The 23563-nt window shown below is 40.1% G+C and overlaps 1 protein-coding gene, 1 long non-coding RNA gene and 1 pseudogene across 8 annotated transcripts in view; 2 read left to right on the top strand and 1 right to left on the bottom strand.

Annotated features, from left to right (window-relative positions):
- LOC105464933 (pleckstrin homology, MyTH4 and FERM domain containing H2) overlaps nt 1–23563 on the bottom strand; it is a 126781-nt gene that overhangs the window by 30373 nt on the left and 72845 nt on the right. For all 7 annotated transcript variants that reach the window (XM_011713070.3, XM_011713076.3, XM_011713073.3 and 4 more), the window contains 5 exons: nt 17989–18069; nt 14424–14603; nt 11118–11226; nt 9255–9367; nt 2313–2492 (listed from right to left, as the gene is read on the bottom strand). In XM_011713070.3, coding sequence (XP_011711372.1) covers nt 2313–2492; nt 9255–9367; nt 11118–11226; nt 14424–14603; nt 17989–18069 — 663 coding nt within the window. The remainder of the gene's footprint in view (nt 1–2312; nt 2493–9254; nt 9368–11117; nt 11227–14423; nt 14604–17988; nt 18070–23563) is intronic.
- LOC139357826 (uncharacterized) lies at nt 472–3346 on the top strand. Its single transcript, XR_011611663.1, has 3 exons — nt 472–1355; nt 2935–2997; nt 3126–3346. It is a non-coding gene; the product is annotated as an uncharacterized lncRNA (long non-coding RNA).
- LOC105464932 (small ribosomal subunit protein uS5 pseudogene) lies at nt 15207–16193 on the top strand (annotated as a pseudogene).

Below are 23563 nucleotides of genomic sequence, written 5' to 3'. Positions count from 1 at the left end.
CATCAGAGTGAGTGTAATGGGCTGATGACAGTCTCTTTTAATGCAAAAACGTTTTGTTTCTTTCACATATGCATGATCTGTTTACAGCATTTATTATAGGTTAAAAACAAAAAACTCTACATTGGGTCAGATCTATGATCCATCTAGTTGTGTATATGGTTATCTACAACAGAGGAACCAAGGCACAAGCAGACGTGGTGCTCCTTTTTGACATCACACTCAAAGATTAGAAACATTGTTTCTTTTTTGTTCACTTATGTATTTACTCATTCATTGAAATACAAGTAATAGTTTTGAGAAAGGCAGATTGCAAAACAGTAAAAAACACATGCCCTAAATCAAAACCAAGCCACCTACACATACATACGTATCTACATACATAAATAAGGGACAAGTATAAAAATATTAACGGAGGTTATCTTTAGGTAACAGCAATATATGTGATTTTTATTTTTCCTTTGCTCTGTTCTGTATTCTCCTTTCTATATTTTTTTGAGGAAGTATAAAACATGTTACAGCAGAATTCTCTTCTGAAGAACATGGTGGTTAATGCTTGACCACTAAACAAGGTAAAAAAATGTCTTCAAACAACAACAACAAAGTTTTTATTTCTTTATCCTATAAAGCACTGCATTTGTTAAAAAATGTTAAGCATTAGACAAACTCTTTAGAGTACATAAATGTAAAAGTAGGATACAGATCTTCTTTGTCCTTGTTTGTTATATATTATTTTCAGTCATTTTTAAAACGTTATATTAAAAAAGAGGGAGAAATAGGCATTGTCCCTGCCCTTAAGGAGCCTACAGTCTAGTAGGAGACAGTTACATATTTAAACAGTAATTTATAATACAACATGGTAATACCATGTATTAACTTTTTAAAGCATAACCAATGGAAGGAATGACTAACTTCTTGTGGAGTCAGAGAAGGGATCACAGGGAATATGTTGCTTGGGCTGGGCTATAAAGTCTATGGGAGGGAAGGAAGAGGAGGGATCCAGGTAACAGGAATACCATCAGGTGCAAGGTGGAGAATATTGCAAAGGCAGAGTGTGTTTGAAGGATGGGGCGTATTTATTCATTCACTGTCTGCTGGAGGCAGGAAGTGGAGAAGGAGGGGCCAGTGGAGCCAGATTATGAAGTGTTCTTGATGCAGATGAAGCTTAAGCTTCAGATTCCCTCTTGGGCACAGGTCCTGGGAAAGGCCTTATTAACTGTGTTTACATGGTCATATGATTTCTAAAATGTGCAAAAGTAATCCATTTTCAAGTCTTTGTCTTAAAGAGCATTTCCCAAACTGTATAAGCTTCAAGTCTCACAAACCTGGATCCAACCCTGAGAGTCCTATATGCTAAGGTAAGAAATTTCTGATTTATCCTATGGCTAACAGGGAGTCAAAACACAAAGATAAAAACAGGTGTTCATTGAAGAGTAAACACAGATGACTACCAAACACCTGAAAAATGTATTTAACTGCAGTAATAAAGGAAAGCATCCTGATTCAATAGTGAAATAACATTTTTTACCTGTTAAGAATTTAAAATATACTGAATGTTGTTGAAGATATAAGAAAATTCTAAAAATGAGTTCAAAGGAATTTGCTGGACCTGTCCACAAGATTTAGGTTCCTAGTGGGTGCGGTGGCTCCTGCCTGTAATCCCAGTACTTTGGGAGGCCGGGGTGGGTGGATCACCTGAGGTCAGGAGTTCAAGGCTACCCTGATCAACATGGTGAAACCCCATCTCTACTAAAAATACAAAATTAGCCACGAGTGTTGGCACATGCCTGTAATCTCAGTCACTTGGGAGGCTGAGACAGGAGAATTGCTGAACCCGGGAGGTGGAGGTTGCAGTGAGCCGAGATTGTGCCATTGCACTCCAGCCTGGGCAATAAGAGTGAAACTCCATCTCATTTAGGTTCAAAGATGTCTACTGCAGAGGTATGTATTATAGAAAAAATTTGGAAAAACCTAAATATATAGTACTTAATGTTAACATGACCATTAATGTTTTGAAGAATGTCTAAGGATACAGGGGAAATGATTATTTTCTAGTTTAAAAAAGTAGTATGCACACTGTAATGCCAGCAATATAAAAATCTGTGAGTGTGCACACACCAACATACATACATGTATATATAAACATATAAATATATAAATAAACCAAAAAGGTAGACATCAAAATATTAATACCTATTTTTCCTTCTGCACTTTTTGTGTTCTCCAAATGTCTATGCTGAATGTGTATCATTCTTACAATCAGAAAAACAGTATCACTTTAAATTGCATGTATATGTATCAATATCAATATCTACCTGCAATGGTCCTGGTTGATTCTGTGGCTGTCTTCGTCTTGTCTGTTTAATAAGCTGACAGCAAATTTCGTTCTGCAGCTCAGGATGTGTCAGGCAGATTTGCAAAGCACTCTGGGCTAGAGATATGTGGTAATCAATTGCAGGAGAGTCAACTGCAGCATTTATAAAAAGCTGGCAGGTCTGAATTAAACAAAAACAGATATATTCAAGGTGAGGAGTGAGTAGATTTATTCTGCATGAATTATATCGATTCTCTTTTCAGCAGTAGTTTTTGTTTAAAATGATGGAAAAGGATATATTATGATAACACTAATCAAAAGAAATCTGGAATCGCTACAATAATAGCAGACAAAGTAGATTTCAGAGCAAGGAATTCTGCCAGAGATAAAGAGGGTCATTTTATAATGATAGAGGGGTCAGTTCATCTAGAAGACGTAACAGTCCTAAACATCTACATACTTATTAACAGAGCTTCCAAAGACATGTGAATCTCATCCAGTGTATTTTTCATTTTAGTCATTGCATTTTTCATCTCTAAAAATTCAATTTGAGTCTTTTAAATCTCTTCTCTTACTCTTCTTAAAATGCTCATGCTTTCCTCTACCTTCCTGAACACGTGAAGTATGGTGGCCAATCTCCAAAGTGGTCCTCCGTGAGCTCCACATCCTGACATTCAGATCCGTAGGTAATCCCCTCCTGTATTCTACCAGTGTTGGTCTGTGTGAACGGTAGAATGTGGCATGCCATTTCTAAGATTAGCTTATAAAAAACAACGCACTTCCATCTTGGTCACTCTCTCTCTTTCCCCGTTAGATCATTTGCTCTGGGGAAGGCAGCTGCCATGTCTTGAGCAGTCATTTGGAGAGGCCCATGTAGTGAGGAATTGAGGCTTCTTTGCCAACAGCCACGTGAGAGAGTTTGGAATCCTCCAGCCGCATTCCAATCTTCAGATGCCTGCTGCCCCCGCTGACAGCTTGATGGTACCATCAGGAGACTATGAGTCAGAACCACCCAGCTAAACTGCTTCCAGATTCCTGACCCTTCAAAACCAAATGTTGTAAGTCACTAAGTGTTGGGGAAATTGTAAATGTAACAATAGACAACAGATACACAGAGATGTCCTTACCTACCATCACCTGCATCATTTCTAGATATGTTTCTAGGATTACTTTTTCTTACCCATTGTATGTCATACTGGATCTGATTCTCTGTATGCCTGGTGATCTTTGACTGGATGCAGACATTGTAAATGTTATATTCTTGGGCACTGGACTTTTTGGGATGCTTTAAATAGTTTTTAGTTTTGCTCTCAGATGATAGTTAAATTACTTGGAAACGGTTTGATTCTTCCAAGGTCTCTTTTAAGTTTCTTAGAGTGGACCAGAACAGCCTTATATTTAGTACTATCTGGGCCCCATTCCAGAGGCAATCACCTTCTGTGCACTCTATTTGATGTCCAGCGTATCAGAGATTTTTCCATTCTAGAAGATGGGAAAACTATTTCCAGCTCTGTGTGAGCTGGAATGTTCTTGCCTGTGTCTTTCTGTCCTCAGCCTCAGGTACTTTCCTCAAACACACACATGCTTATCAGTTCTCAGATGAAAACTCAAATCTCCAGAGCTTTCCCTCCCTCCCTCTCTTTAGCTCTCTCCTCTCAGCCCTGTTTTTGTTTGTTTGTTTGTTTGTTTGTTTTGAGATGGAGTCTTGCTCTGTTACCCAGGCTGGAGTGCAGAGCTCAGTGCAACCTCTGCCTCTTGGGTTCAAGTGATTCTCCTACCTCAGCCTCCCGAGTAGCTGAGATTACAGGCACCAACCACCACACCTGGCTACTTTTTGTATTTTTAGTAGAGACGGAGTTTCCCCATGTTAACCAGGCTGGTCTTGGACTCCTGATCTCAGGTGATCCGCCCATCTCAGTCTCCCAAAGTGCTGGGGTTACAGGGTGAGCCACCGTGCCCGATCAGCCCCGTGAAGTCTACCTTGGCCTTCTCAAATTCTGAACTCTGTCTTCACAACTCAGGAAGACTGCCAGGCTCTATTTGGGTGCTCCCTCTCTGCACAGCAGTCTTGAATCTCTCCAGACAGTAAGCTGCAGCAATCGTAGAGCTTATGTCATTAGTTTTCTGAAGAATCTGTCCTGCACTGCCTGCGTTCAATGTCTAAAAACCACTGGCAGGACAAATCCAGTCCTGTAACTTCATCATGGCCCAAAGTAGTTCTTCCTTTCTGTCTTCTAACTGGTTGTTGCTTGCACACATAAAAGCGTTTGTTTTTTGCTTATTTTGTACCTCTCACTATCTTATTAAATTCTCTTTTCGTGTGTAGCAGTTTTTTAGTTTGTTCTTTTGGGTTTTCTGGGTATACAAATATGCCATCTGTAAATATTTTTATTTACTGCCTAATTACATAGGTTAGTTCTCTAAGAGAATATCAAATAATAATAATAATGACAAACCTTATAAAATTTATACTGTAATTGAAAAATTTTAAAAATAATGGGGCACATCTTTGTCTTTTTCTCACTTTAGTGGAAATGTTTCCAAAATTTCTCCATAAAGCATGATGCTTGCTTTTAGCTAAAACAGGAATATTCTGTCATGTTAAAGAGGTATATATGTATTGCTATCTATAAGTGTTAAATTTGTCAAATGCCTTTTCAGCATCTACAGATATGATTATCTCCCTAATAGTAAGTAATATTAATAGATATCCTAATACTTAGCCATCCTTAATTTCCTAGAAGAAATCCCTTTCAGTCATGATTTAACATTTTTTAACATTAAAATATGTTATCAACACATAATAGCTGCATATATTAATGGAGTATATGAGTTTTTTGATACATGCATGCAACATGTAATGATCAAATCAAGGGAATGGGATATCCACTACCTCTAACATTTATAATTTCTTTGTGTTGGGAACATTCCAAATGTTCTCTTCTAAGCATTTTGAAATACACTCTAAGTTCTTGTTAACTATAGTTGCCCTACTGTGCTTTGAACACTAGAACTTATTCTTTTTATATAAATGTATTTTTGTACCTATTAACCAACCTCCTTTCATCCCTCCACCCCCTACTACCCAGCCTCTGGTAACCACCATTCTATTTTACCATCTACCTCTATGAAATCCACTTTTTTAGCTTCCACCTATGAGTGAAAACATGAGATGTTTGTCTTTCTGTGCTTGGCTTATTTTACTTAACATAACGTTCTCCAATTCCATCTATTTCCATCTGTGTTGCTGCAAATGACAGGGCTTTGTTTTTCTCAATGGCTGAATAATATTCCATTGTGTATATATACTACATTTTCTTTCTTTCTTTTTTTTTTTTTTTTTTTGTTGAGACAGAGTCTTGCTCTGTCACCCAGGTTGGAGTGCAGTGGCACGATCTCGACTTACTACAACCTCCACCTCCCAGGTTCAAGTGATTCTTGTGCCTCAGCCTCCCTAGTAGCTGGGATTACAGGCATGCGCCACCATGCCCAGTTAATTGTTGTATTTTTAGTAGAGATGTGGTTTACCCATGTTGGCCAGGCTGGTCTCAAACTCCTGGCCTCAAGTGATCTGGCTGCCTTGGCCTCCCAAAGTGCTAGGATTACAGGCCTGAGCCACTGGCCCGGCCTATCGTTATCCATTCATCTACTGATGAACACTTAGGTTGATTCCATATACCAGTTCTTGTGAACAGTGCTACAATAAATATAGGAATGCAGATATCTCTTCAATATACTGATTTCCTTTCATTTGGATATACTCCCAGTGAGACTGCTAGATCACATGGTAGTTCTATTTTTAGTTTTTTGAGGAACCTCCACACTGTTTTCCAAAGTTGCTGTACTAATTTATATTCCCACCAATGGTGTATGAGTTTTCCTCTTTCTCTGCATCCTTGACAGCATTTGTTATTTTCTGTCTTTTTGATAACAGCCATTTTAACTGGGGTCAGATGATACTTCATTATGATGTTGATTTGCATTTCCCTGATGATCAGCGATGCTTAGCATTGATTCATATACTTGTTGGCCATTTGAGTGTCTTCTTTTGAGAAATGTCTATTGAGATCTTTTGCCCATTTTAAAATTGGATTATTTGTTTTTTGCTATTGAGTTGAGTGATTTAATATTCTTAAAATGATGCTGGATTCTGATTGCTAATATTTTATTATTTTTGTACAATCTTTGCTGCACTCTTGTATGAAAGTGATACTTATTTAACAAAGAGAATATGGTGATATAATGATCAAGGATTGCTTCAAAATAATCCAAAGTTAGGGTACAGTGGGGAATGGGAGAATAAAACAAAATTGGCCATGTGTTGATGACTGCGGATCTGAAAGACGGGCACTCTAGGCCTCATTGTAATATTCTCTCTACTCATATATGTTGGAAATTGTCCCAAGTAAAAAGTAAAAGAAAAAATTGAATTTGGAAAATTTCTTTCTTTTTCTATGCTTTGGGACAATTTAAACAGCATTGAAATTATCTACACATAAAGTTTGGTAAACTCCTCTTTAGATTTTCCTTTTCCTGTGGAATCAATTTTGGTCATTTATATTTTCTTATAAAATTGGCCACGTCATCTAGATTTTCAAATATATTTGTGTAGTCTTTCTTGATTTAGGTATTGGCATACTCTACAGGTGGATATTTTTAAACTTTCCATTATAGAAATTTTAAAAATGTATAAAAGTAGAGAACAGCATAATAATCACCTATGTACCCATCACCCAGTGTCAATAATTATCAGCATTTTGCCAAACTTCACCACCTCCCCACCTCTACTTTCTTTTCCTCTGGGGTATTTTAATGTATATCATATTACTTTATTACTTTACCAATAAATACTTCAGGCTGGATGTCCAGTTGATAAAGATTTTTTCTATAGCCATCCATGACCCTGCAATTAACAATAACTCCATACATAATATTATCTAATAAACAAATAGATTTTTTGAGATGGGAGAAACTTAGGCAAGACAAAGCCAAAAGAAAGAGATTGAGCTCCAAGAGACTAGGGGAAAATGAAGTACCAAGATCCTGGTGTAGAGTTCAGACTTGGAAACACAGAAGATCCACCATATTCTGAGGCTGGAGGAGTGGAGGAGAAAAGAGATGAAAGATTGTCTGTTAAGTGGAGGGCTTTTTTCTTTTTCTTTTTTTTCTTTTTTGAGATGGAGTCTTGCTCTGCCACTCAGGATGGAGTGCAGTGGCGTGATCTCGGCTCACTGCAAACTCCACCCCCTACGTTCATGCGATTCTCCTGCCTCAGCCTCTCAAGTAACTGGGACTACAGGCACGTGCCATCACGCCCGGCTAATTTCTGTATTTTTTTAGTAAAGACGGGGTTTCACCATGTTAGCCAGGATGGTCTTGATATCCTGACCTCATGAGCTGCCCGCCTCGGCCTCCCAAAGTGCTGGGATTACAGGCGTGAGCCACCGTGTCCAGCTGCAAGGGGAGGGCTTTGAAGTGGTCATGTCATGTCTGATGTCCTCTAATTTTCTCACTGAAATAGAAGGTAAGTTTCTCTGCTGTATTCTTAAGTAGAGAGTTTGAGCGGGATGTGACCAAAGACAAGCACAAAGGCAGAAAGTTGGCTGTGACAGAGGAAGACCCTGAATTTATACTGACATCAGACTGCATGGCGGTTTGATGCTCTGCAGCATTGCACATCTGGTTATCCTGGGAGCAGAAAACATAGCACTGATCTAGGTTGGGATCTGGCTGAAGAGTGCATGGAAGTATGGGTCCCAAGGAACTATGACAATTAATAGGAACAAACCAGACTGGATAAGGAAGGAAGAAAAGTCAAGATGCAGTTCTTATGATCTCAAAGAAAGCAAATGGTCCAAAACAAAGGTCTTAGAGATGAAGAAAAAAATGGAAGAATAAAAAAAAAAAAAAGAGCTTGTAGGCTAGGATTCTGCTTAAAGAAAGAGATGTTCGAACTGAAGCTTTTAGAGGTGACGTACTTGTGAGGAATGGTGAAGTCAGGTGTGGACATGGAGAATGGGATGATGAAGGAGACCAGAGATGAAGCTTACTGGAATTTAGAAGGTCAAGAATCTTAAAATCATGGCATTGGTGAGTGAAGTGATAACAGTCATTTGCAAGAGTTCAGGTAGAGAATGTGAGTTGGGAGCTAAAATCCTTAGATAATTTTTTTTTTTTTTTTTTGAGACTTAATTTCACTCTTGTTGCCCAGGCTGGAGTCCAGTGGCGTGATCTCAGCTCATTGCAACCTCCATCTCCTGGGTTCAAGCAATTCTCCTGCCTCAGTCTTCCAAGTAGCTGAGGTTACAGGTATGTGTCACCACGCCCAGCTAATTTTGTATTTTTAGTGGTGATGGGGTTTCATCATGTTGGCCAGGATGGTCTTGAACTGACCTCAGGTGATCCACCCTCCTCGGCCTCCCAAAGTGCTGGGATTACAGGATTAAGCCACCACGCCTGGCCCTTAGAGAAATCTGAAGAGTTACTGGAAGGTAACTGATGATAGGGATAGAACGATAAAGAGTGCTAAGGTGCATGGCAAGTTTTGAGTGATCAGGGATTTCTAACAGAGATTGAGGAATAAGAAACTGAGAGTAACACTAGAGAGGAAAGACAGTGCTGACACCTCTCCCAGTGCTGTGCCTGGTGTGATGTGGAAAATTAGAAGTTAAAGGGGAAATGATTCATCTGATACCAAGTATTTCACATTGCCCAAACCATACATATTAATAGTTTATTTCAGTAAATCCAAAATCCTCACTAAGAATGCATATTAAATTCACCAATTTTATTTCAATAATATTCTTAATAATAATAAACACATTTTGAATTTTCTTGGAGTAAAATTTTGTAACCCAAAATGTTATTTTTAATTTTTTTCCAATTATTTAACAACATATAAGTATTTTACCTTAAATAATTTAACAACGTATAAATATTTTACCTTAAATAATTTAATAGCTTCTGTCTGTAGGGCTTCAGAAGGTAGAGTTGTCAGAGGAGAAATGATTCCTTCTTTACTGTGACACAAAGTGGGGTGTCTCCATATCTGAGAGGCTAAATGCAGAATAAAATATGAACAGAAAACTGAATAAACCACTTATTTCGGCCTCCCATTAAATTCATCCTCTAGACATTAGCTCATTCAGGCTTGGCTCACAACTTTAAGTCACAAAGGTCAGAAAAAAACTCTTTGGCAACATTATTTTATTTTGGTAGCCAGGCCATTGGGATTCTCATGTTACTGTTTTTTTTTTGTTTGTTTGTTTGTTTTCTTTTTTTTATTAATTTTAAAAATTTCCATAGGTGGTATTTGGTTACATGAGTAAGTTCCTTAGTGTTGATTTGGAAGATTTTGGTGCACCCATCACCTGAGCAGTATCTACTGAACCTGATTTGCCTCACCCGCTTCCCACCCTTTCCCCCTGAGTCCCCAAAGTCTATTCTGTCATTCTTATGCCTTTGCATCCTCACAGTTTAGCTGCCATTTATGAGTGAGACATGTTCTTGTTTTGGATAATCTTGAAGAGTTGGGTCCTAATTTACTAGGCTGTAATAAGTCTACCAGGGCACTAACACATTGCTTAAATGTGCTAAAGATTGGTGACCTAGGTAGCAGGCATGACTATATATGAGAAAGAGCTGGAGAAAGATCTAGAACTTCTCTAGAGAGGAGAAGCCAAAGTAGAAAGAGATATAAAGATAAAGAGGAACTTGAAGGCATTCCTAAAATCAATATTTATTAAATTCCTGTGTTGGACACGGCAAATAAAATATGGTCTCTCTTAGTGTGTAAAGCATAGGATAGAATCTAGACTCTCAGTGGGGAAACCTTAGCCATAAAAATTCATTTCAGACTAGGCACAGTGGCTCATGCCTGGAATGCCAGCACTCTGGGAGGCCGAGGTGGGCGGATTACTTGAGCTCAGGAGTTCAAGACCAGCCTTTGCCATGACGAAACCCCATCTCTGCCAACGATACAAAAATTAGCTGGGCATGGTGGTGCACGCCTGTGGTCCTAGCTACTCAGGAGGCTGAGGCAGGAGGATCACTTGAGCCCAGGAGGCAGAGGGTGCAGTGAGCTGAGATCATGCCACTGCACTCCAGCCTGGGTGACAGAGTGAGACTCCGTCTCAAAAACAAAACAAAAACTTAATTTCAATGCAAAATTACAAATGCTATAAATCTTTTGGTTTCCCTGGGCCACATTGGAAGAAGAATTGTCTTGGGCCACACATAAAATATATTAACACTAATGATAGCTGATGGGCTTAAAAACAAAAAACCTCAGAAAGAAATTTTGTAATGTTTTAAGAAAGTTTAGGAATCTGTGTTGGGTCACATTCAAAGCCATGCTGGGCTGCATGCCACCTGTGGGTTGCAGGTTGGACAAGCTTGCTATAAAAGAATTAAGTGACAAAGCGTATTAGGACATAATTTTAACATTGATGAAGCACCTTTTATGAGCCAGATGCTGAGCTGGAGGGGGCTGGCTGGGGGATCTCGTAAGGCTAGGTGGGGTTTCATTATGTTGGTGAGGACTGCCAGGGAAGGGGGCATTCCAAGCAGAGGAGCAATGGAAGCAAAGGCAGAGGGAGGTGACCTGACACAGCCTAATAAGGAATGATGGTGTCCCTGCAGCCAAAGAGCCACAGAGAGAATTCTCTCCCATGATGAACAAAGGCAGTGAAAAGGTGGGTATATTTCAGGGAAACAGGAACCCATTAAGTGAAAACTCCATTAGGCTAAGTGGGTTGAGGTCCATTTCATAAACCATAAAGCTTTATTTATATATTTATGAACTTACAAGGCTCCCCGTCTATGTTTAGCAATTTGCAAACCAGTTGTTCAAATTCAGATCCAACGTTGACATTGTTGCTTCCAGCTGCAACAGTCAGATGGTAAAGCCAGGTGTCCTGAAAACCAGAACATATTAACAGAAATGTGAAGACACAGTTTTGATTACTCAAAAAAAAAAAACAACTTGCATAAACAGTAGAAAACTTTGAGATGGAAACGAACCACTTGCTTTAATTTTAAATAATAATGAAAAGCCATTTATTCAAACCATTCTGAGGCATGCTCACTTGAACTGTGTTTATATTACCTTTTCCCATTATTCACATTTTTCTTATTTTCTTCAGATGCGTCTTAGAAAAGCATGACAAAATTAAGAAGAATAACACATGTTAAGAGACTAAATACAACCAGCTGATATTCTTTTATAAAATAAATAAATTCTATGAAATTAAAAATCTGGCTCCCAGAGTGATACATACAGGATATTTTGGAAATCCAGAAAATTTAAAGAAAACATAATATCCATCTTATCCCATTCACCAGAGATTTCTGGTCTTTTTTTCTCTATGAAAATATATATGTAGATTAAATTTTTACATAGTTGAATTATTCTAAAAGTAGAGGATAATTTCTGAATTTTAGTAATATAGTACAAGCACTCCCTTGTTGCTAGAAATTCTTTATAAACAAGTTTTAATGACTGCAGGATATTCTATTACACATATGGACATACCATATTTATTTAAGCAATTTCTTATTGCTGAACGTTATGATGGTTACTAACTTCTCACGGATAAAAAATACTGTGACAGCTATCACCTGTTAACTGAAAAGGAAACGTTATATTTTCCATGTTTAAAATCCTTAAAAAATAAAATTATTTGAAAAAGAGTATTGTAGGCCGGGCATGGTGGCTCACACCTGTAATCCCAGCATTTTAAGAGGCCAAGGAGGGTGGATCACTTGAGGTCAGGGGTTTGAGACCAGCCTGGCCAATGTGGTGAAACCTTGTCTCTACTAAAAATACAAAAATTAGCCGGGCATTGTGGTGCACGCCTGTAGTCCCAGCTGTGGTGCACGCCTGTAGTCTCAGCTGTTCAGGAGGCTGAGGCAAGAGAATCTCTTGAACCCGGGAGGCGGAGGTTGCAGTGAGCCGAGATCATGCCACTGCACTCTAGCCTAGTGACAGAGTGAAACTCTGTTTTTTTTTTTTTTTTAGAAAAATGTGTATTGTGTCGAACAAACTATACATAAATGTTTGGCTGCATTTACTAACATTTTCTTTCTCTTTCTTTTTCTTTTTCTTTTTTTTTCTGAGACAGAGTCTTGCTATGTCACCCAGGCTGGAGTGCAACGGCATAATCTTGATTCACCGCAACCTCCGCCTCCAGGTTCAAGTGATTCTCCTGCCTCCGCCTCCTGAGTAGCTAGGATTACAGGCACCTGTCACCACGCCCAGCTACTTTTTGTATTTTTAGTAGAGATAGAGTTTCACCGGGTTGGCCAGGCTGGCCTCGAACTCTTGACCTCAGGTGATCCACCTGTCTCGGCCTCCCAAAGTGCTAGGATTACAGGCGTGAGCTACGGTGCCTGGCCAACATTTTCTTAGTATATATTTTTTGAAATAGAATTATGAGTCATTACTAGGGCGTGAAAACTTTCAGGAATTCTTGAAACATATTTTCAAAGTACTTTCCAAAGCATTTACACTAATTTCTATTCCCACCAGTAGTGTATAGGAGTGCTTCCCTCCTCATAGCTTCACTAGCATAATTTTTAAAATCTTTGATAACCTCAGAGACAATAAAAGCTTTATCACTTTTAAATGTGCATATCTTTGATTACAGATGAGTGTAAGTGTTCATTAGCCATTAAATTCCTCAGTAAGTTGTTCGTCAGGCCCTCTTTCCATTTTTCTACTAGAAACATAGTCCTTTTCAAATCAAATGAGAGGTAGCAGAGGCAAGTGTTCAGGAACACAGGCACTGTGGTTAGAGACAGGGGTCTAATATCAACTCTGCCTCTTGCCAGATGTGTGACCACAAAAAAGTGCTTCAGTCTTTCCACCTACAAATGGGAATAAGGTCACCTCCCACAGAGGGTAATTGGAAGGATGAAGAAGAGATATACTTAGCACTTGGCCTGATACATGTGCTCAAAAACAATGACCAATAGTAACAATAATAATCTATAAAGAGTTGTTTATATGTTAAGGATACAGTAGCCATCCATGAAATATTTTGTTTTCTGTATTATCTTTTTAGTCATATTTATGATAATATTTGACAGAAAGAATTATTTCAATTTTTATAGTCAAATCTATCAACCATTTGCACTCTGATTTCTTACACTGCCTTTTTGTTTTCATTCTTTCTTTCTTTCTTTCTTTTTTTTTTTTTTTTGAGATGGAGTCTTGCTCTGTCACCAGGCTGTAGTTCAGTGGTGCGATCTCGGTTCACTGCAACCTCTGCTTCCCGGGTTCAAGTGATTCCCCTGCCTCAGCCTCCCAAGTAGCTGGGATTACAGGCACGCGCCACCTTGCCTGGCTAATTTTTGTATTTTAGCAGAGACAGGGTTTCAACATGTTGGCCAAGATGGTCTCCATCTCCTGACCTTGTGATCCACCTGCTTCGGCTTCCCAAAGTGCTGGGATGGACGTGAGCCACCGCGCCCGGTCCACTTTTTTGTTTTCTTAGAAAGTACTTCTGATTCAGAAATCAGATAAAGGCCCTCTTAAAAAATAATTTCATTGAATTCTTTTAACTCTTTAAATTCATCTGGAAATTATTTTGCTATCTGTATGAGATGAAAAACTAATGTTTCCTAAGTAGCCAATTTCCTCAATATATAATACATAACCCTATGTATTGAATGATACATTGCTTACCCATTAATTTGTGATACCTCCTTTATCATAAATGACTACATGCACATATAATACATAAAATAATTAATTTTCCAATGTATCTAAGCCCAAATTTTAATAAAATTAGTCAAAAATATAAAATGGAGTCCTTAGATTTACCAAAAAATACTCAGTCTGAGAGATTCACATTTTTAACATAAGGTCCTTTAGCCCTCCACTTCCATGCACTAATTTCAGCCTTGATACCACTTTTACCAACAGGATTGGAAAATGACATATTTGAACAAGGCTCATTTCCAGGGAGGTAAATAATCTCTGAAAACAGAGTTGAAAGTCTATAGCAAAATTTTCTTCCTTATTTCCATTAAATTGATTTGACAATTATTACAAATATCTGAATAATATTAGTCTACATCATTCTAAATCAACCAATAAGTCTTTGAATACCTTTTCATGCTTGGATCCAATTAGGAGGTAAGTTGGACCTTGGTCTTTGGGATGGATAACAATAGTATAATGTGTGGATAACAGACTGCGTCCACTGGCTTCATAATCTTCATCTGAATCACAAGATCGGTCGACCTCTTCCACTTTAGCCTCCCAGAGTTTGATCTGACCTAAAGGAAACTAAAGTAAATGTTAGTAATTATGAGGAAGGCATTTTCTAAATCTTTTCCTACTAAAATGTTTCATAGTCTTTTTCATTTTTAAATTTATAAAGCATACTTTTAAATTTTTTTATTTTCCTTTTTTTTTTTAGAGATGGGATTGGGTCTCCCAGGCTGGAGTGCAGTGGCTCAATCAGTAACCTCACTGTAACCTCGAACTCCTGGGCTTAAGGGATCCTTCCATCTCAGCCTCCCAAATAGCTAGCACTACAGGCACATGGCACCATAACCAGCTGATTAAAAAAAAATTTTTTTTTGTTTGGAAATAGGGTCTTGCTACATTCCCCAGGCCAGTCTCAAACTCCTGGGCTCAAAGAATCCTCCTGCCTCAGTCTCCCAAAGTGCTGGGATCACAAGCGTGAGCCACCACACAAGCATAACATATCTTTTTAAAAATGATGCCTAGAGGCAATTTGATCATCCACAGTGTAACAAAAGTAGTGGCAACAACCAAAGAGCCCAAGAGTAATATGAAAGAACCATATACATATTAGAGATTTAACTTTTGAGGAAAAAGCAAGGTGCCACTTCTATACAGTAGTTCAGATGATTCAGCTGTACTAAAATTGTTATAGGAGGCAGAAAGAAATTATTTAGATAGACAGTTAGGGTAAAGTGAGTCCCCAGCAGAAAACTTTCCTTTTAAAAAAAGCAGCTCAGCTTCTCCGAGAAAACACCAAATGGTGGATGACGCCGGTGCAGCGGGGGGGCCTGGAGGCCCTGGTGGCCCTGGTGGCCCTGGTGGCCCTGGGATGGGGAACCGCGGTGGCTTCCGCGGAGGTTTCGGCAGTGGCATCCGGGGCCGCGAGGGGCCACGGAGACAAGGCTGAGGATAAGGAGTGGATGCCCGTCACCAAGCTGGGCTGCTTGGTCAAGGACATGAAGATCAAGCCCCTGGAGGAGATCTACCTCTTCTCCCTGCCCATTAAGGAATCTGAGATCATTGATTTTTTTCTTGGGGGCCTCTCTCAAAGACGAGGTTTTGAAGATTATGCCGGTGCAGAAGCAGACCCGTGCTGGCCAGCGCACCAGGTTCAAGGCGTTCGTTGCTATCGGGGACTATAATGGCCATGTCCGCCTGGGTGTTAAGTGCTCCAAGGAGGTGGCCACTGCCATTTGTGGGGCCATCATCCTGGTCAAACTCTCCATTGTCCCTGAGCGCAGAGGCTACTGGGGGAACAAGATTGGCAAGCCCCACACCGTCCCTTGCAAGGTGACAGACCGCTGTGGCTCTGTGCTGGTGCACCTCATCCCTGCACCCAGGGGCACTGGCATCATCTCAGCACCTATGCCCAAGAAGCTGCTCATGATGGCTGGTGTCGATGACTGCTACACCTCAGCCCGGGGCTGCACTGCCACCCTGGGCAACTTCGCCAAGGCCACCTTTGATGCCATCTCTAAGACCTACAGCTCCCTGACCCCTGACCTCTGGAAGGAGACTGTGTTTACCAAGTCTCCCTATCAGGAATTCACTGACCACCTTGTCAAGACACGCACCAGAGTCTCCGTGCAGCGGACCCAGGCTCCAGCTGTGGCTACAACATAGGGTTTTTATACAAGAAAAATAAAGTGAATTAAGCCTGGAAAAAAAAAAAAAAAAGCAGCTCAAAGATAGCTCCTTTTCTAACCTCATGCAGTTCAAGGAAATCACTTCTCTTCTCACAACAAGCAGCCTGAAAGAGCAGACAGTAAAACACAGATAAGACAGCTTCGGCACAGGAGTGGGGAAGGTCTCCTGAGTAATTACCAAACTTCACACTTGTACAATGGGCCCCAATAAAACAGTGGGCCTTAATAAGCACATTCTTTTCCCTTTGGGCACACTAAGATAGGGAAGCTAAAAGCAGACTTGGGGGTGGGGGGTGCCTACAGCTGCAAGAAGATGGGAACAAACACAGAAACTCTCCCTCCCAGATAACCAGGATGAAGAAACACAGACTAAGAGTCAGCCTATGTGGTCGGGGAATGAGACACAGCTGATAAAAACAAAAAACAAAAAACAAAAAAAAAACTGCTCTGTACAGATAGCACACCTGGTCCCAACTAAACCATCAGGAAGATAAGATATCCCCTCCTTACGAGCCCCCTCCTCACTAGCCCATTTATGAAAACCTTGATATTTTTACTACAACTTGGCAACCCACTCGGGACCCTTCTCTGTGATGGAGAGCTGTTTTTTCCTTTTGCACTGTCTACTAAACTCCTGCCCTAAACTCACTCTGTCTGTGTGTGTCCACAACCTAGATCTCCTTGGCCGTGAGAACAAGAACTTTGGTATCCTCCACCTTCCAGGCTCAAGTGATCCTCCAACCTTGGCCTCCCTAGTAGTTGGGACTACAGGCACGCACTACCACACTCAGCTAATTTTTAAATTTTTTGTAGAGACAGGGTCCTGCTATGTTGTCCAGGCTGGTCTCAAACTCCTGGGCTCAAACAATCCTCCCACCTCTTGGCCTCCCAAAGTGCTGGGATTATAGGCATGAGCCATCGTGCCTGGCCTCAGCATTGTTTTTAATGGTTGTCTGTGTTAATCTCCACCCCATTAGCAATATTGAGTATAACGGCATGTATTTTAAATATAGCTGGTCAGACCTGAGAGTGTAGTCTGTTAAATGGGAGGGAGAAATACTAACTGTCCCACGTGGTCACTAGACCAAGAAGTTTAGTCTCATTAACACAGTAACAGTCACAGGCTGCTCTTCAGAGGAGCGGACATCATTGTATCATATAAGTACTCATGGCCCATGTTGGTTCAACTTTTATAGTTTCAGTTACCCGAAGGTGACACACAATACCCGCAGCGATGACTGGCCATGCATTTTACCTTTGGGTAGATACCCCGTCTTTTTACTCTGAAATTAAAAATAATTCAGATTCTTTTGTGGAGGGTATTAAACATGAATAAACAGAATATAAACAGGCAGATGGATGGGTAGATAAGTGGTATTCGGGAATTTGAGGGCCTGGCACAGAACTAGATTCTTTTTCCTTTTTAGGTTTTCTTTCCTAACTTGCTGCTTCCTTCTGTCAACCTTATCTGGTCTGTAAGAACCTGGGAAAATATAAGAAACTGATGGTTGTGGGGAGGGAGTAGAAGAAGACTTTTCTAGGTCTTAGAAGATGCATTAATTAAAAGTTGCTAAGGCTTGTAATTAAGAATCAAGACCCTTGTAGGTGTAGGTGATAGATCTTTGTATAATTACATAAATTTGTGAAATTATACCAAATTTCAACCTCATAAAGATTCTGAAGTTTTACAAAGTAAGAGAAGAGTGAAAAGGAAAAGTTTAAGCCCTAACAAACAAAAAGTTATTTCAATTGGCATATTAAAAATACATACATACCTTATCTTCTTGACTCCGAAAATAATACAATGTCTTTCCTATTAGTGTACACCAGACTCTCTTGGAATATCCATGTTTTACCTGAAATCATATTTCAATGAATTACAAATGTAGCCCAGAACTCTGACACCTTAAAGTATAGCTTATATACTCTATTCGAGTTTCTATAGGTATTCAGTTTGCCCAGATATAAGTGATATTCCAAATAGATGGTCCAATGCTGTTTAAGATTTACCTGTTACACATTGAGCACACATGGACATAAATATGGAAACAACAGACACTGTGGACTACCAGGGTAGAGGGAACCGGGGTGGCCGGGTTAAAAAACTACCTATCAGGTACCATGCTCACTAGCTGGGTGATGGGATCTGTACTCCAAACCTCAGCATCATGCAATATTCACATGTAACAGACCTGCACATGTACCCCTATATCTAAAATAAAAGTTGTAAAAAAAAAAAAAGATTTACCTGTTAACAGTAGTAGAATGGCAAGTTTTGCTTTAGTGCTCACCATTCAACATATAATGAATGTTTACTGTGCATCAAATACTATGCCTAGGACTGAGGTTTCACAGATGGATAAAGAACGGAGTGGAGGGGTGGATTGTGATTATGTAATGGGGTACAATGTATGTTATTACGAGTGATGGGTATCCTAAAAGCTCTGACAGAATCACTATGCAATCAATGCATGTAACAGAATAGAACTTGTACCCCATAAATGCATTAACATAAAGAAGAGAAAGTGCAATTTCACCAGTAAGTATATTTCACAGCTTCCATATTTCACAGATTTCCAATAGTCCTGTGGCTCTCTAGATTAACACTCTAACGTTAGAAGTGAGAAGATGAAGGCTGGGCACGGTGGTTCATGCCTGTAAGCTCAGGACTTTGGGGGGCCGAGGCAGGTGGATCACCTGAGGTCAGGAGTTCAAGACCAGCCTGACCAATATGGTGAAACCCCATCTCTACTAAAAATACAAAAATTAACCAGGCATGGTAGTGGACATCTGTAGTCCCAGCTACTCGGGAGGCTGAAACAGGAGAATTGCTTGAACCCGGGAGGCGGAGGTTGCAGTGAGCCGAGATCACACCACCACACTCCAGCCTGGGCTACAGAGCAGACTCCGTCTCAAAAATAAAATAAAATAAAATAAAATAAAAATAAAAAAGAACTGAGAAGATGAAAACCTAAAGAATTCTAGTAATTTCCCAAATGTAAAACAGTCATTCATTCAAAAACATTTGATGCCTTCTTAGAAGTAATCATATAAAGTAATAAAATAATGTTAAAAGCTATTGCTGTAAATTGAGTACCTCCTATATATCAGGTAGTAAGCTAAGTGACTGGGACAGAATTTGAATCTAGCTCTTGACTTTGAATAGTCAGTAAGTGATATAGGTCCTGGAGAAACAGATTTGAACAAGATACAGTCTCCTTTCTCAGGAAGCTCACAGCCTTGTGAGGAAGACAGACAATTAGCAGTATGCTAAATATTTTCATCAAGAGTGCAAAGAGGCTCACAACTGGGCTATGGTGAGAGCCAAATACGAAAACATAAATAAAGGATAGCAGTGGTTACTCAATGAATGCTTCTGTCCTCACTATGAATAAGAAGGAAAACACGTTTTCTTTTAAACTCATAAACCCAGTCAGCCTTTGGGCTTTTCAAACGGTTTAAGCAAACGAGTAACTCCACCACCTAACGGTTTGATGGATTTAGAATACTGTTTGAGACAAAACAAAAAATGTTTCATTTGAGACATGTTTCAATTTAATTAAATTTAGAAACATATTTACAGACAAATATCCTGGAAGCTTTAAATAGCTTTGTGTGGGGTGTTTTTTTCTTTTCTTCTTTAAACAATCTCCAGAAAGAAGTCTCATAAAAACTGAAGTATAATGCATCTGGCTATAGACAGTGTGCTTCTGAAATGATTTGTCTTTAAAAGAGAACAATGTATGCCTTTGAAGAATGGCAAATTAATGAAGACCTTTGCCAATTCACTGTAAAAGCTGTGTTTTAACAATCTATCTTTATACATAAATCTTGCATTAGGATTTTTTTTTTTTTTTTTTGGATACGGAGTCTCGCTCTGTCACCCAGGCTGGAGTGCAGTGGCGCAATCTCGGCTCACTGCAACCTCCACCTCCCGGGTTCAAGCTATTTTCCTGCTTCAGCCTCCCGAGTAGCTGGGACTACAGGCGTTTGCTACCATGGCCAGCTAATTTTTGCATTTTTAGTAGAGATGGGGTTTCACCATGTTGGCCAGGGTGGTCTCAATCTCTTGACCTCGTGATCTGCCCGCCTCGGCCTCCCGAAGTGCTGGGATTATGGGTGTGAGCCACCGCACCCAGCCTAGAATTTCTTAAAACCCTGACTTACTCTTTAAAAAATTAGAAAACAAATTATACTAGAAGAATCCTCATTAAAATTTAAAGGCAACCTCAAATCTCAAAGTGAACTAATTAAAAGAGTAATTTTTTTTTACCACGCCTCCATAACAAAGGTAGTTCCTATTGGTTTTGTTTGAAATTTTGAAGACAAACAGTACATCATATCCTAATGAGCCCTTGCCACAGCACAAACCATAAGCCCCTACGGTATTCTCTCCTTCCCCATAAGCCCATCCCTGTAGTGCTCTCCACCACAAATCCTGCCACCAGCCTTGCTGACTTCACTATCAAGGTGAAACTCTCAGATGATAATAGCTAGCATTTTTTGTGTGTGTGTTTATGATATGCCAGGCACTGTTCTAACACAATTTATATATTTAAATAACTCATTTAATCCTCTCAGTACCTTGTGAGGTTGGCTCTATTATTACCGCCATTTTACAGGTGAGGATGCTAAGGCACAGAGCCTGTAAGTAACTTCTTCAAGGTCACACAGGTGGTAAGTGGCAGAGCCAGGACTTGTGCCCAGGCAGTCTGGCTCCCACCCTGGCCCTTGCCTCTTGCCACACTATCTCCACATCCTTGCGCTCTTCACTTCTAATAACCTTTGCTGTCCTTCCACTTTTGCCACCCATCCCCTCAGCCATACCCTAATCCTTTTTTCTTCACTGGGATTTACAGACAAAAATCCCACTTCTGCAATTGACTTTCTGCTCTCTGATCACAACTTCCTTTCAGTTCCTCCTGCTTCCCTCCCCCTCTCACTTACCGCACTCCTATTCTTGGGTTTTTTTGTTTGTTTGTTTGAGATGGAGTCTCACCATGTTGCCCAGTCTGAAGCACAGTGGCACAATCTTGGCTCATTGCAACCTCCATCTCCCGGGTTCCAGTGATTCTGTCTCAGCCTCCTGAGTAGCTGGGATTACAGGCATGTGCTGCCATGCCTGGCTAATTTTTGTATTTTTAGTGAAGACAGGGTTTCACCATGTTGGCCAGGCTGGTCTCAAACTTCTGACCTCAGGTGATCCTCCCACCTTGGCCTCCCAAAGTGCTGGGATTACAGCCACCATGCTTGGCCCACGCTCTTATTCTTTGACCTCACTCATAATTTTAAGCCCCTTGATCCTTCCATTTTATTCTAGCTTATCAGTCCCCTCCTGGCCCCATGTCCTTCTCTGCCAACCTGGGTTTCCATGTTTGATCATGAAACAACTCTTGCTCCAGGGCCTGTGATTATGCTGTATTCCTATGCTTCTAACAAATCCACTCAACAAAATTCCATCTCCATTTGCTTTGAAATAATCTAGTGAAGAATGTAACAAGACACAGATGGTTACAGGGGGTTATAGGAAACAATAGTAGCCATAATTAATAACTGTTGAAACTAGATGATGAATATATGAGGGCTCATTATATTATTCCCTCTATTTTCACATATGTTGGCAATGCCCATAATAAAACATTAATTTCAAATATCATCTTGATAGATAGGTGGTAAAGCAAGTAAAATGTTGATTACAGAAACAAGGTGATGGGAATATGGGTGTTCACTGTAAAATTATTCTGTTTTTTTGCATATTTGAAAATTTATATAATAAAATGTTAGAAAAAAACCACTATCCTCACTTGACTGTAATGTAAATTCTCTGCTCCTTTTCCTGGGCATCTGAAGATGTTAGAGAAAAATAATCAATATAAACTCAAATCAGGAAGTCTGGTGGGCCTTCAATAATACTTATCAAGCCTTCTATTTATCCTTGGGTACATCCTACTTTCCTGAATGATTATTCTCCATCCTTTTCCCCACTCTTAGTAAATAACATTGTCTTACGGGATAATGTTCATCAAGAAAACTGAGGATATTAGACATGATATCACTCAATGTCCTACAAACTTAAGATACTTGTCTACACCCTTCCTCACCTATCCTCCAGTTTCAGTCCTTCCAGTATGCCTTCCCACCACGTCCAGCCACCCACTTCTTCTGGGCTTTGTCTTTAATCTCCCTCCTCCCCTCTTCCAGATGCCTGCCCCTTAGTTTGTTAACCCAAGGCACATCTTTCCCACCCTAAAAAATGCCTCTCCTGACTCCAGGTTCCCTCCAGCTTGATTCTAACGCACTGAAAGGTATAGATAGACCTTGAAACTTAAATACTTCACTTACTAATCTCCCATTTACCCTTCAACCCACTGAAGGCAATGTACCTTCTTCTCTGAGCACATGTGACACTAGATCAGTCACAGCATTACTCTCAGATCTCTGCACACATCTCCTTACTGTGCCCTGAAATTTACAAGTGTTCCCCTGCTCTCCCCTGTCCTACATAATTTCCCATAATTGCCACATGTATGCTGATGATTCCTCTAACCCCGCTCTCCAATCCAGCCCTCCAGCACTCTCCTCTGATGTAGACTGGTGGTCTGCTGCCTGCTGGGTTTCTTAAATCTTTTTTTTTTTTTTTTTTTTTTTTTTTTTTTTTGAGACGGAGTCTCGCTCTGTCGCCCAGGCTGGAGTGCAGTGGCCGGATCTCAGCTCACTGCAAGCTCTGCCTCCCGGGTTCCCGCCATTCTCCTGCCTCAGCCTCCCGGGTAGCTGGGACCACAGACGCCCGCCACCTCGCCCGGCTAGTTTTTTGTATTTTTTAGTAGAGACGGGGTTTCACCGTGTTAGCCAGGATGGTCTCGATTTCCTGACCTCGTGATCCGCCCGTCTCGGCCTCCCAAAGTGCTGGGATTACAGGCCTGAGCCACCGCGCCTGGCCGGGGTTTCTTAACTAAGACGTCCTACCAGCTCCTGATGTCTTCCAAAATAACCTTCTAATCTTCCTAAAACTGCTCCTCTTTCCTGAGCTCTCTCTTATCGGCTATCATCTTTCTACCGGGCATCTTTATCTCTTCTACTTCCTAACCCCAAATTCAATCAAACTAAAGATTTTACTTCTTACCATTATTTAAATTCATCTTCTCCTCTCTTTTCCTGTAACCCCTTCAGAGTTTCACCCTCTTCATGGGAACCACTCCCTTAACTGTTCTTAGAACCTCCACCTTGCCTCCCACTAATTCATCTTCCTTTTAGCAGAGTAATCTGTTAGCAACAGGAATATGCCCATGCTCCTGTTACAAACCCTGAAGGGTTTCAAATATCCTTCAGGATAAAGAACAAAGTCCTTAA

Source organism: Macaca nemestrina, chromosome 13 (assembly GCF_043159975.1).
Source record: "Macaca nemestrina isolate mMacNem1 chromosome 13, mMacNem.hap1, whole genome shotgun sequence".
NCBI classification, from domain to species: domain Eukaryota; kingdom Metazoa; phylum Chordata; class Mammalia; order Primates; family Cercopithecidae; genus Macaca; species Macaca nemestrina.
The sequence above is the reverse complement of the archived record's forward strand: the minus strand, read 5'-3'. Positions and strand labels throughout refer to the sequence as shown.